The 13,675-nt window shown below is 42.2% G+C and overlaps 1 protein-coding gene across 1 annotated transcript; it reads left to right on the forward strand.

The window, feature by feature from the left end:
• Positions 1–945: 945 nt before the first annotated feature.
• On the forward strand, positions 946–4,115 carry LOC133884560 (beta-glucuronosyltransferase GlcAT14B-like). Its single transcript, XM_062324014.1, has 4 exons — positions 946–1,757; positions 2,662–2,737; positions 2,810–2,925; positions 3,004–4,115. The coding sequence occupies exons 1-4, from the start codon at positions 1,205–1,207 to the stop codon at positions 3,519–3,521; spliced, it is 1,263 nt and encodes a 420-aa protein (XP_062179998.1). The 5' UTR covers positions 946–1,204; the 3' UTR covers positions 3,522–4,115.
• Positions 4,116–13,675: the final 9,560 nt, after the last annotated feature.

The raw sequence follows: 13,675 nt of genomic DNA on the forward strand, positions 1-13,675 counted from the left end.
TTCCCACCGGGTCAGCTTAAGCGCTTGAGGCTAACCACCTGTCAAAGGCCGGTATATTTTTATAATTTTTTTATTAGAAATCTATTTATTTAAATATTAATATTAAAAAATATAAAAATAAAAAACTCTCAGGCACGGCTTGCCCAGAGCCTGAAGACCGAATCGAGCTCAACCTAAAAAATAGCTCTAGGGTGCTTCCTAGACGGGCCTAGACAGTACAGTAGCAACCCGAAGGCATCCAGGCCTAGATTGAGCCCGGCCTGAGCTCGATCCAAAATGGCAGCTCAACAACTTGTACTGGGGCGAGCTTGGACAGCCGATTGAAGCCAGACAAGAATCAGACTTTTCTCCGGCCCGGTCTAAGGAATGCTCAGGTCTAGTTGAATCACGAGTTTTTTTAAAATATTTTTTCGATTAAAAATTTAAATAAATAGATTTCTCGTAATTTTTTTTACAAAACTAGATGACTAACACCCTCTCATGGAGCGGTTAGACCCTTACCGCCTCCTGAGAAAACGGTAAGCAGTCCCACAGATGATTACCATCCTTTCATAGGACGGGTAGGCTTACAACCGGTAATCCCAGTTTATGAACAATCCGCGATGGACAGTACTCCAAAGTTCAATTTCCGCTCCTATCTTCTCTATTCAAAACAGTGATATTCTGTTGCTCCAAAAATTCTAATTTTTTTTACGTGTTCCATAATTAATGTGCAACCCATTTTAATTGAATTTAAAAAAATCTAGTGTATAATTTAAACTAAAATTCTAAAAAAAAACTACTTTTATAACTTCTAGAAATTGTTAGGAACTCAAATAAATTTCTAAAAACTGGTAAAATTCATTAATGTTCTTCTTATGTGATATGATAATTTCTAAAATTATTTTTAGCAGTAGGTTTATAAAAGATGGCTTCCTTGAGGATAGCAAACGGGAGTGGAACTTGTTGAACGTGGCAATTTGTCGAAGCCCATCGTTGGGATGGCAAATTGTCAATTGGCTCCCCCCGAGAACTCCTCCCACTCGCACGAGCCAACACAAAAACTGCGACGCTCTCCTCCTCGTCGCGCCGCCGCATCTAGCCTCGCCGCCGGCGATCCGGTTCGATCCACTCCGCCGCGCCATTGCCGCCCTCTGGCGCGCATGTAATCCTACGCCGTGGTCCTCTCCCACCTTCGCTCCCGCTTCCGCGACCCTCCACGGGCATGGGGATGGGGGCCGCGAGAGGAGGCGCCAGGGGCTGGGTCCCCGGCGAGAGGTGGCGGCGGGTCCTCTTCCTCGCGCTGGCGTCCGTCTCCTTCCTCGTCTCACTCATCCTCCTCTTCCTCTCCGCCCCGCGCCTCCGCCTCCCGGGACCAACCCCGTCCTCCTCCTCCGCGGCCACCGCCGCCCGGCGCGGGCCCGACGCGCCGCCCTGCCTCGCGTACCTCCTCACCGGCGCCCGCGGCGACGGGCGGCGACTCCTCAGGCTCCTCCTCGCGGTTTACCACCCGCGCAATCGCTACGTGCTCCACCTCTCCGCCGACGCGCCCGACGCCGAGCGCCGGAGCCTCGCCGCCGGGGTTGCGGCCGCCGCCCCTGCCGTGGGCGCGTTCGGGAATGTCGCCGTCGTCGGCACCCCCACTGCGGGGACGCCCGTGGGATCCTCAGGGCTCGCCGGCACGCTCCGCGCCGCCGCCGTGCTGCTCCGGCTCCACCCTGACTGGGACTGGTTCCTCACCCTCAGCGCCGCCGACTACCCCCTGGTCACCCAGGACGGTAAGCTAACACCAGCACCCATCCACCTCTATATCATCAAAGAGGAAAAAAAACAAATCTCTCTCTTTCCTTGTACGAATTTCAGTTTATGATCATGGAATGATGCACATGGAGGGTTTCTAATTCATTGGAATGGCCTCATTGTAACTTCTTTTTAGTTCGTCCAATCTAGGTTACAAAGAAAAGTATTTTTTTCCAGCCATATGTGGGGTAGTCTTCTTCCTTTTTCTAATGGACATTGAAAGTAGTCTTCTAGCCATAACATCACATGGAGAATTAAGTTATCCTTGTTTGCGCTGACTGAGAGCAAATGACAAATGATTAGAACATGGAAGAGTTGGACAACGGGTCAACCTTGCACATTTACTCCGCTTCCAAATATCTATTAGCCACACTGTCAGTCTCACTATACATTTCAAGTTGAACTGCCACTAAAAAAACGAATCAATATGTAGCAATAAGGCTCCTCTTATCCATTGGTTGAATGCACATGACAGAGCAGGCGTTGCTGCCATACTTATTAAGCAGAGTGCTAATTCAAGATTTGTGGCTCTATGTCTCACTGACATGTGTGCCCTTACTGCACATGTCAGTGAGACATAGAGCCACAAATCCTGAATTAGCACTCTATTGAGTGTCAAATCCTGAATTATTCCATGTTGGGAGAGTGCATGCTAGTCAATATGTATAGGCCGGTAGTAAAGCCTATGCCAACTGATGCTGCTGATTACGAATCGTGTTATATAGTATTCTTGAGTATTATTCTAGCTAGTCATCATTGTGTAATTAACTTAAACAGATATCAGCGCTCTTGCTGCATTAACTGTTCAAAAGCTAGTCATCATTATTTAATTAACTTTGTTTACAGATTATGACAACCTTGTACCTTTTTTCCCTGTTGCAGACCTGATTCACGTCTTGTCCTCTGTTCCAAGGGACCTTAACTTCATTGATCACACTAGTGACATTGGGCCGAAAGAGTATGGATCATCTTAACTTGTAAAAAATATTAGTCACTAGCAGCATTGATTTTGATCAAAATTTCTCTGCAGATCTGAGAAAGTACAAGAAATGATAGTCGATGCTGGAATTTACTTGGCAGGGAGGACCAACTTCTTTCGAGCTACACAGAAACGACCAACTCCTGACGCTTTTAAGTTCTTCACAGGCATTTCTTGCTCGCTGCACTTTGTTTATTTCCGTTGGTCTGGATAATTTCCTCACCCATACATCTCCTTCTTAATAGGTTCTCCATGGGTCATTCTTAACCGGCGGTTTATAGAGTACTGCATTCTTGGTTGGGAGAATCTCCCCCGGATTCTTCTCATGTACTTCAACAATGTAATGCTACCCCTGGAAGGATATTTCCACTCAGTCATATGCAATTCGCTGGACTTCCGCAATCTCACTGTGAACAATGACTTGAGGTTCATGGTTCGGGATGAACCACCTCAGACAGAGCCCCTTTTTCTGAGCAGGGAACGTTATGGTCAGATGGTGGATAGTGGGGCACCTTTTGCGAGGCCGTTTCGAGAGAATGATCCTCTGCTGGACAAGATCGACAGCAACATACTAAAGCGTTGGAGCCATGGAGCCATTCCTGGTGCCTGGTGCTTAGGGAGGAAGAGGTGGCTCAGTGATCCGTGTTCCCAGTGGGACGACGTGAACATTGTGCGACCAGGCCCTCAAGCTGTGAAGTTGCACCAATACATAAATAGGACTTTAGAAGAAGCAAAGTCTAGCAGAAACTCATGCAGGCGATAGTTGCATTTTTGTCAGGGGCCTCACATCACACCCCTTGGTTGAAAGCTTTGAACTTACTCAATTTCTCCGCCGAGGGCTCTCCACCATGCTGAATAAGTAGCCGATCCCTCCATGAACTGAAACAAGCACTCGTCATGCCTGGATACCGACACTCGGCCATGGAGGGCCGTGGTAGATTCTTTTCAAGATCTTTTTTGTGGCAACTATCATAATCATGGCTGAAGAATTCCACTGCGGTCTAGGTAACTCCATTGACCATTTCTTGCTCCACTATGATATTGAAGACAGATAGCTTAGAGGCTAGAGCAGGCGAGAGCAGAGGCTTATACAGGTGGTGTAGTTCATCTGTTGTCATTTTGAGTAACCTCGTGTTGGTTGCTATTCACAGCACAGCTAATGAAATTTGTTCATCCTCGTGCTCTCAGAAGGGTAGAACTAGAGAAACAAAGTAGAACAAGCGATCATGTTGTCTTACTGGACAACTTTGCTTTCAGATGCTTAGAATTATCACTGAACAAACTCCATAGTGTACTGATGTTATTTTTCCGCTTCTTTTGAGAAATATATCTTTGCACATTATGACATAAAGGTACTCGCTCCATTTCTTTTTACAAGGTGTATTAGGATTTGAGAAAATCTTTCAAAGTATACTTTGATTATTAATTTCTTGTACAAAATATTATCAATTGCTACGAAACCAATATCTTATTAAAAAGATATGTGGAATAAGAATATATTGATACATCTTTTGTACACTAAACATGTGTACCATTGACTAATTGTTGGTTGAAGTTACAAAGTTTGACTTTTTAAAATTCTAATACGCTTTGTATTTTGGAACGGGGGAGTATTTGTTATTTCCATTAGGACTTCATGTTTGCACAAAACCTGTACTGCACGCAACGTTTTATCTTGTTGGGCCTCATGTGGTTTGGAGAAACTATGGATAACGTTTGAAGGGTTCTCATACTTAATCGTATTTTCAGAACAAAGCGACGATCTCTTCAAATTCGCTCCTTCTAAAAGAGGTCTGGAGTATGTTCGGGAAAAGAGGTCTGGATTAAACTAAATATGAGACCTGATCTGGAAAAAATATAATTTACCTGAGTTCTAAGCAAAACCACCATCTCTTCAAATTGTTGCCTAGATACAATCTGTAAACGATAGATCGACCTCTGTGAACTGTGTAATAGTCTGAAGCTTACTTCTCAGAGGTTCTGAATTGCTATTTGGATCTCTGTGCCGTGCCGTGCCTATTTGAGACTTAGCTGAAGTGCTTGAGCACCCTCCCTTCGTGAAGGTTGAGGACCTATTTGCACTCCACTGCAACCTTCACCACCAACGGCAAGACACAAGTGACATGCTTATGATAGGTCGATCGTACGTCGAAGTGCTCGTCTTGTCTGGAAGTACATAGCTAAGTTCGATAGGTCTCCTCCTCATCATCAGAGGAGATATCTCGAATCATCTCGGTTGTCAGCCTTCAAGCTTTCCTTATGTTGTGAGTCGTCGATCCAGTGCGGATCCAATCGGTCATTGTCGTTTTTTTTTTGCTTTAGTTATTTTATCTATTGCTAGTAATGCTAGCTTTCTTATCACGGTTGTTGCTGTTGTTTTACGTTACTCGATCCTTTAGTATCGTTGTACTATCTAGACTTGATTTTTTCTTCTTTATTAATACAATCAGTAGCTCTCCTGTCTTGTTAGTAAAAAAAAAAACTAGTTTTAAAATAAGAGTTATTATTCATAGAGTATGGCTCTAAAAAAAATAAAAAGATATACATGCTAAAATTGTGAAGTACACTACAAATTATGGTGTGGCATATCTTAGCACGTACACCGTCAAACTTTTTGTGGGAACAAAAAATATCAACAAAATAAGAATGTGAGACAAAGGTACTTTTTTATGAAAGGAGACAAAGGTACCTGTCAATACTATATATATTAAAGTTCCGAGAATTAGAGTAATTCTACTGTCCAATGTACAGTAGGTACTGTAGCTTATATTATACATGTAAATATAACTATTATACACACACACGGATACATATATGTATATATATACATATCCATATATTTACATGTATAATATAATTTTTTGGAAATTTCAGAAAAATAGCAAAAGGTATAATAGTTATATTGATAAATCGGTTGAAATAATCTAAAATGCACAGAAAAATATCTAAAACTCAAAAAAATATGAAACAAATTTTGTTAGGTTCGTATTACTGTCGTCTATATATTAAAATTATGTGCATACATAAAAATAAATATTATTTTCTTCATAATTAAATGAATGTTTTAAATATTAATAAATTTATAAATAAATATTGAGATATCCAAAATTGATGAATATAATTTTTTTAGACTTCTTTTATTATGTTCTGTGAAAAAAGTAGACGCAACATAGGTGCGCTAATCCGTCTAGTATCTTAGCACGTACACCGTCAAACTTTTTGTGGCAACAAAAAAATATCAACAAAATAAGAATGTGAGACAACGGTACTTTTTTATGAAAGGAGACAAAGGTACTTTGCGGGGCTCGCAGGGTTGTAGTACAAGGGTCGCTAGGCACGGACGTCGGGTGAGATGCGGCGGCGGATGGAGGTCGACGAGGACGGCTGGGAGTTGAAGACCACGTAGAGGTATGTTCTACCATCGCGTGTTTCCAGTCAACTTAGTTGAGTGTCTATATTCGCGTGTTTCCAGTTAACTTAGTTGAGTGTCTATATTTTGTAAAAAAATAAAAATTATATAAGATGGTACCAAATATATATAAAAGTTATTTGTTTATATCAACGGTGACAACCACCCACTTATCTTTCGCCTCTAAAAATAACCTAGCAATACACTCACTGGCTATCTAATTGAACCATGTTATATTTAGAATTCATAGTTGTATGCTTGTGCGTTGCGACAGAAATACAAATATTCATGAAAGTGCAGACGCTTCCTCTTCGCATCATATGAAAACTGAAGTTTATATTAAAAGCACATCAAAACTGAATATTATACCCTACTACACTACTTAGGAACTCACCAAAACAGATAAAAAATAGATCACTGAAAATTAATACCCAGCCATATGGGTATATCCTATTTCCATACTTCTGTCGCTCCATCCCCATATGGGTGGAGAACCCGTCGCTTGCACATTATATAAAATACAAAATGATGACACATGCGTAGCCATAATTCATTCTAGACATTTGAATCTATCCGTGGAAGAGAAAAAGTGTTCCCAATTCTATGAGTGGACAAAACAACAGTCTCTTTCCCCTTACCATTAAGCCTGTGCAAACGAAAAAAATGCACGAGAATCACATCACAGATAAGCGTGAAGGTGATATGCCCTAGATGCAACCATATAGATGATTGTATCACACATCTATGTTCATGTATTTCTGAATAATGTGTTATTCCAAGAATAACTATCGTTTACTTTGATTGGCAAGTATGTGATTTGTTCATGAAACTCTTTGTTTTATATCATGATGTTATTCTTAGTCGATCTCTAATCGCATATCATTGTGATGATATATAAGATTAGACATGTATTGGTTGATGATCATATTTTATAGATCATAGGTATAGAGATACTAGGTTAATAATAAGGATATTATATTGGAGAACATAATATTGGATAGACCCACCTTGAGATATCGTTGATATTGTTATTATGATGCACCATCAGTTGTTATCTCAAATGGTGTACCTGTAGGATCCTTAGACCTAAGATCGTTATTGATTCTCAGAATGTGTAGTGACATATTTTGGGGCTGCCGAATGCTATTTCGTAATTGGGTAGTCATAAAGATAGTTCTCGGTTTGTCATAAAATATATCATGGGGTGTGAGCGATTAAGATAGAATTTTCCCTCCTTGACAACAGGATGGACCCTTCAAGGTAGGTGGATTGAGAAAGTGTATGGCCATGCTAATATGATTAAAGAGTTAATCATGATGAATCTACTACTTGATCAAGTGAATGGTCGAGCTATCATAAGGGTGACACGTATTTCGTCTTGAGTTTGACTGGTATCATGAGGCGAAGGGATCGGTGCATGTGTATATCAAGGTTCAACTGATATGATCATTTGTGTATACTCGTGAGTCAACATGCCCTTCTAGGGACTATTATTGATTTCTGTTTGGAAAGAGTTTCCGAGTCGTAGTCATATGTACATGAACTTAATAGGTCACACACTTAATGGGTTGGAACAAAACATGTGAATTGGTTTCGTATATGGGTTTAATTGGATTGTGATCCATAAAGTGTTAGAGTCCTAAAGGGCTTTCAACGTGGGAGCCCATTAGCGAGCTCTATATAACGAGAGGCATGGGGTGGGGCATGCAGAGGTTGAGACATTTCGAAATCCTAGCCGTAGCATTCCACACGATCTCCTAAAACCCTAGCCGCGTGCGAGGTGCTAGCACATCAGTGCTCGGTATTTCTACCCAGTACATGTGGATATCGTAGAGGCGCTGTTGCTATTGCGGCGCTGATCTTCTCGATGAGTTGATCGCGATGTGTTCGAAACGGTCGCGAAGCACAACACGACCACTCGGCTCTGGTCAGAGTGCACAACACGACCACTTGGATCTGGTTGGATAGCATGACACAACCACTCAGAACTGGTCGAGGTCGCAACAGACCTGATCGGGAGTTGGTCGAGGAGCACGACCATCTGCTCAGAGTTAGTCGAGGAGCGTGACCATTTGTACAGGGCTGGTCGCGGTTCTGATCGAAAAGTTGTTCAAGGAGTTTGACGTGCATGACCTTGGATCGGTCTATCCAACTCTTCTTCCACTACACTGTGTGTCGAGTGGTAACGATCTATGATCTCTTACTAGCATGGTTTCCTAGTGAATGCGGTAGAATTTTTTTGTTTTAGGCTAGCGTAGCCTACCCGTTTCTTAACAGTGGTATCAGAGTCATCCTGCATAGTTTTTGATCTAGATCAGTCACATATAGATGACATGTGGTAGTAAAAGATGTGATCTTAATCTGTTCATGTGATGGATCGGTTATTGCACGGTTTGTTATAATAGGGGTCAAATGAGGTGTGAGTCGATGGAACCATATGACCAAAGGATTAGCTTGCTTTTCTACCTGGCCGTGCGTGCGACTTGCTCCTACCTGTTGGAATCACCATCGGGGCTAACAGCATGCACCGCTGCATGGTCGGAAGAACAGCCGATCGAGGTTGTGTGTGTTCTCATCGATTCCAGAAAACCTCACACGATGATCAATATGATTGATCCAATAGAAATTGAGGCATTGTGAATGACTCGGAATCGGCTTGATATGATCAATCTGATGAGATTTTCACAATGATTTTATAGATACGATCTATGTATTACCGAGAGATTTTCAGGGCACAGTCCATAAGGTTAAGTAATTTCATATGCCATAGCAACCTTAAGACCTATGTGTGAGCACCTATACTTAACCAAACAACCCTTTTGTTTTTCGGTAAACACCAACTGAAACGTAAATGTAACTGGAAACATAATAAACATATATATGAAAATAGAACCATCTCAACTGCAACCCAACGTACCAAACTATCACCCCTCATCCGTGACTTTATGACCGATGCGGATGGATGTAAGCATGCTCATAACCAAGAGAGCGGCAATTCAAATTGATTTTATACTCTGCAGGGGAGCACTCCTAGACCCACACGAAACGAGACCACCGCTCACACAACCCGTCAGTTGCGAGTGATGATTCATGTATCAACCGTTCACGTACCCACCCTGAACCTTTGTTCTCATGCCAAGTAATGTGGAGGCCACCTAGATCCCGTGGGTACTACGACTTACCGACACAATCTTAAGCACCTCTAACATCATTCCCGCTCACATCTTGACGCATAGGTCAAATGAACGCGGCAACTTACGGTACTTGGCTTACCCATCTCATATCCGGGTATGTGGTAAGTACAAAAGGTGCTTAAGCCAATAACAATGACGGACGGTGCTTAACCGATGCAAGCAGTCTACAACATCTGGGCTCCTCTCTCGAACTACCCCTAGCACCGTCCACATCTCGTCTTATCCTCACATCTCATACATCTCAATATCATCATTGTATTTGTGAACAATAAGTAGTTCCTAAGCTTGTGAACAATAGTTGGACCATTGCTCGACTTCTACCGAGGTTGGACCATTGCTCGACTTCTACCGAGGTTGGACCATTGCTCGACTTCTACCGATAACCTATGCATTGCTAAGCATATCAAATAGACTTGTAATTAGACATCAACAATGTTATCAAGGCTACAAGAATATGGATAAATAAAAACTCAAGGTAGAGGTAATGCAATAAACATAGGTTCTATCAATATAAGCCTAACATCGACTCACTGAACATATAACCATACATAAGCAGTAGTTTATCAATTTAGACTTCATTCAGTTTGAACCAAAGGGTGCACTATGCTTAGATGCTTGCCTTGCTAATCTGGTGACCGCCTAATGCTACCCACGCAACGCGCAAAATTCTAGTAGATTGGCGTCGCCTTCGCCCACACTCGTGTCACGCTTCGGTTCTTCGTTCACTAAAGAAGAACGCGTGCAATGATGAGTATGGATGAAGTGTAACGATGTATGCTATAATATGCATAATAACAATCTAAAAGTGAAGGACATGCAAAATAATAGTAACTTTACGATCTAAATAACTTCAGAAAGGTAATAGGAGGCCGGAGACTTCGGGTCGAACTTGGAACCTCCGGGTTATACTCTGGACGAGAATTCTTTGCTAAATCTAAATCGAATTAACCTGGACCCTCTGGGTTTAACCCGGACTTTCCGGGTTGGGTGGATTATCTGGGTGAGGCTCCGAGCAAGAGTGCTCGGTTAAAAGCACCGCGAATTACCCGGACCATTAGGGTTTAACTCGGACTATCCGAGTAAGGCAGACTTGCACTTCTCGATGATCTTCCTTGGCCGATTCGACTCGCATGTTAAATCTATCCTACATAAACATACATATACACTACACAAAGGGTTCTATACTCAATTTGCATCATAAACCCTAATGATGTTTTAGCATAATTCACTGGGATTTTCACTGGGCTACCCGGACTATCCGGGTTGTCCAGAGAGGTTACTTCGATGGGGGAAAATCGGCTAATTTGATTTGCGAGCCTCTCCAAACCAAAGGAAACATGTTTGAGATAATCCATAGAGTCTAGAACTCACTCACCAACCTAACAAACTTGTGGCTCGGTCGTAGGAGTTAGGAAAGAGCCAGAGCTTGCGATGATGTCATGGAGGTGGTGGCTGGCTTGGGGAAGAAGAGGAGGTGGCCGAGGGGCTCGAGCTCGACGGGGATGACGACCTCTAGCGGGTTGCGGTGGAGGAGCTCGCCGGAAACCTCCTCCTTGGCCTCCCCTTGCTCCTTCTCCTTTCTTTGGCTCGGTTGCAGAGGGAAAGGGTGTGAGAGTGACAGAGAGTGAGGGAGAGGGGCTACTGCCCCTGCTGTTAGCATGGGTGAGGGAGAGAGAGAGAGAGAGCACGGGTGGGAGAGAGAGAGGGAGGGGAGTGGTTGGCTAGCTCCCGTGGGCTTCACATGCTAGAGAAAGAAGACTGTTTCAACTGCGAATTCATTTTTTCTCTCTCGAATTTTTTTCTCTCATCTAATTGACTTAAAACTAAGTGCTCTAATGCTTTGAAACAAAATTACTCAAGATTAACCTAATACTTATGAAGCATGATTAAGCTTAATTACGTAATTACAGCTTTAGGACGTGAAAAGATATCAATTTTTTTCCGAGGTATCGAGGAGTTGACACTCCCTCTGGTCCTCGTTGGAACATACACCAAGGATATAGCTCTCATTTGAGGCATCAATACTCCAGTGCTCTCTCATAATTACCACTTCTTCATCTCCAGATTAGCGAACATCAAACAAAGTACGTAGCTCTTTTCGAGGCTCGCACAAGAACTCTAAGAGCTCACCGAGACACCTCGAATCACAAAAGACTTGCTATGTATTGCCAACCACTAAGAGTAATAAGCCAATAGCTTCATTTGATCCCAGCAAGCCTAAACTACAGTTAGATGCACACTCACTACTCTTGAAGCACTAAAGATGTCATTAATCTTCAATTATGGACTTTGCAAATCACACAAGTGCTCTCTCTTTTGCTTCTTGATGACACCTATAGTGTATATGCTCCTCTAGATTCGCAAGAGCTTTAAATGAGATCAAGGAAGGGGATATTTATTGGTTAGAGATTTAAATCTAGCTGTTGCCCAATCACCCATATTTTCTGTTAACACCGAATAATCCGATGTACACAAACATCAGATCATCTAGTGTGTACAATTTTCAAAGCCCACACTGTGCCAGCTGTCATTAGCTGTTACTGCTGACAAATGCTCTGGCGCTCATGTTGTAGATACATCGGACCATCCGGTGAGTAGTATTTTCACTGCATCGAAAGCAAAACTCCTATAAAATGCTCCGGTGTTACATCCCATTGAACACCGAACCATTTGGTGTATTCAATGCAATCTTCTAAGAATTTGCACAAGTCCTGTAAAATGCTCTGATGTCCTCATTACTTCTAACATCGGACCATCTGATATTGATTTGCTCTTTTTCCAGCAAAAAAATGCTCCAGTAAGAACACCTTGAAGATCACCGGACCATCCGATGGACTCAATAGGTTTCTGACTTCAACCAATAATGCTCCGGTGAGTTCAACTTTCAGAACACCGGACCATTCGGTGTGAACATTTTTCTCTGAGCTCATCTAATTCAAATTTTCTTGAGCTCTAACTTCTCGACATCTCATCCATAAGCTCTTCTGAGATATCTAGTGCTAGAATTTTATAAGTGTGCATCCAACCAAGTTTAAACTCAACTAGATCAAGATACTACTCTTAGCTCCTTTTTATAGTATGATCAAAAGACTAAGAAAAGAGATATATACTACTCTAAGTGTCATTCATCTTTTTTGACACTTAGAACTAGAAGATCCTTAATCTTGATGCTCATATCCTTTGATCATCCAATTGAATCACATAAGGGACCAAGAATATTCAATCATCATTGTGAACTAAATTTTTTATATCATTCAAAACAAACTTATTAGTCACAATAATATGATTGTTATTAATCGCCAAAACACTTATCACTTATCTAGGGACCTAGATGCTACAACTGCCTCTCAAGAAGGATCGAACGTTGAGCTCTTCGCCACTAGGGATGTCAACGAGCTGAGCTCGAGCGAGCCTGGCACGGCAAGCTCGAGCTCGACAAAAACTCGAGCCGAGCTCGAGTGAGGCTGGGTTGTCAACTGAGCTAGAGATAAGCTCGAGCTCGACTCGTTTGAAGCTCGGCTCGGCTCGAGCTCGACTTGAGCAGGTTTGAGTAGACTCGTTAATAGATAAAATTTATAATTTTTTTTATTTCTAATCAAACGTATAAATTGTTAATAGCTTTTTTCTCTATTTCTAATCAAACCTATAAAATATTAAATCATTAAATAGGATAAAAGGCTCACGAGCTTTGAGTCATGCTCGAGCTCGCCACATTTGGGCTTGCGAGCTTCGAGCCAAGCTCAAGCTCAACTTGAATCTCAAACGAGTCAATCTCGAATCAAACTTTTAACTAACTGAGTTGGAGTACCTCACAAACCTTAAATTTTTTAAAGCCCTGTTCACCACCCCTCCTTTCACCTTCGTCTCCATCCCCTGCCGCGTGCATTCTAATCTCACCTGCAGCCTGTGCTCGCGCTTCAGATAGCCCGTCCTCCTCTTGTGCTGCCCCATGAAATGGCCATGGAGATCTGCCCCATGGAAATCTCGTGCTCCTCCGATGCTAGACAGGTATGCACTTCTCCACAACCAATACAAATAAAAATAATAATTGCTACACGTATCATACAAATGTGTGTGATTACATCATCGATCTCAGCAAGAATCAGGTACGAGTGCGTGTACAAATCAACAAGGACCGGATTTGAGACTTGAGGTGTATTCATATATAATGAATAGTACTACACCTATCTCAGAACAGAGTAACAGACTACAGGGCGTTCGTAACCAGAAAGGGTAACTTCTTTTCTGACGAACACGGTTGAATAATGGTCCGTGTTCATCTCGAAACATATTGCAGATTGTTCAATTTCCTTT

Source organism: Phragmites australis, chromosome 11 (assembly GCF_958298935.1).
Source record: "Phragmites australis chromosome 11, lpPhrAust1.1, whole genome shotgun sequence".
In the NCBI taxonomy this organism is placed as follows: domain Eukaryota; kingdom Viridiplantae; phylum Streptophyta; class Magnoliopsida; order Poales; family Poaceae; genus Phragmites; species Phragmites australis.

Excerpts from the sequence above, each read along its gene's own strand:
- LOC133884560 (XM_062324014.1), top strand. The coding sequence starts at position 1,205 with ATGGGGATGGGGGCCGCGAGAGGAGGCGCCAGGGGCTGGGTCCCCGGC. Across the intron at positions 1,758-2,661 it reads CCCCCTGGTCACCCAGGACG|ACCTGATTCACGTCTTGTCC; the intron begins GTAAGCTAACAC and ends TCCCTGTTGCAG. Across the intron at positions 2,738-2,809 it reads AGTGACATTGGGCCGAAAGA|ATCTGAGAAAGTACAAGAAA; the intron begins GTATGGATCATC and ends ATTTCTCTGCAG.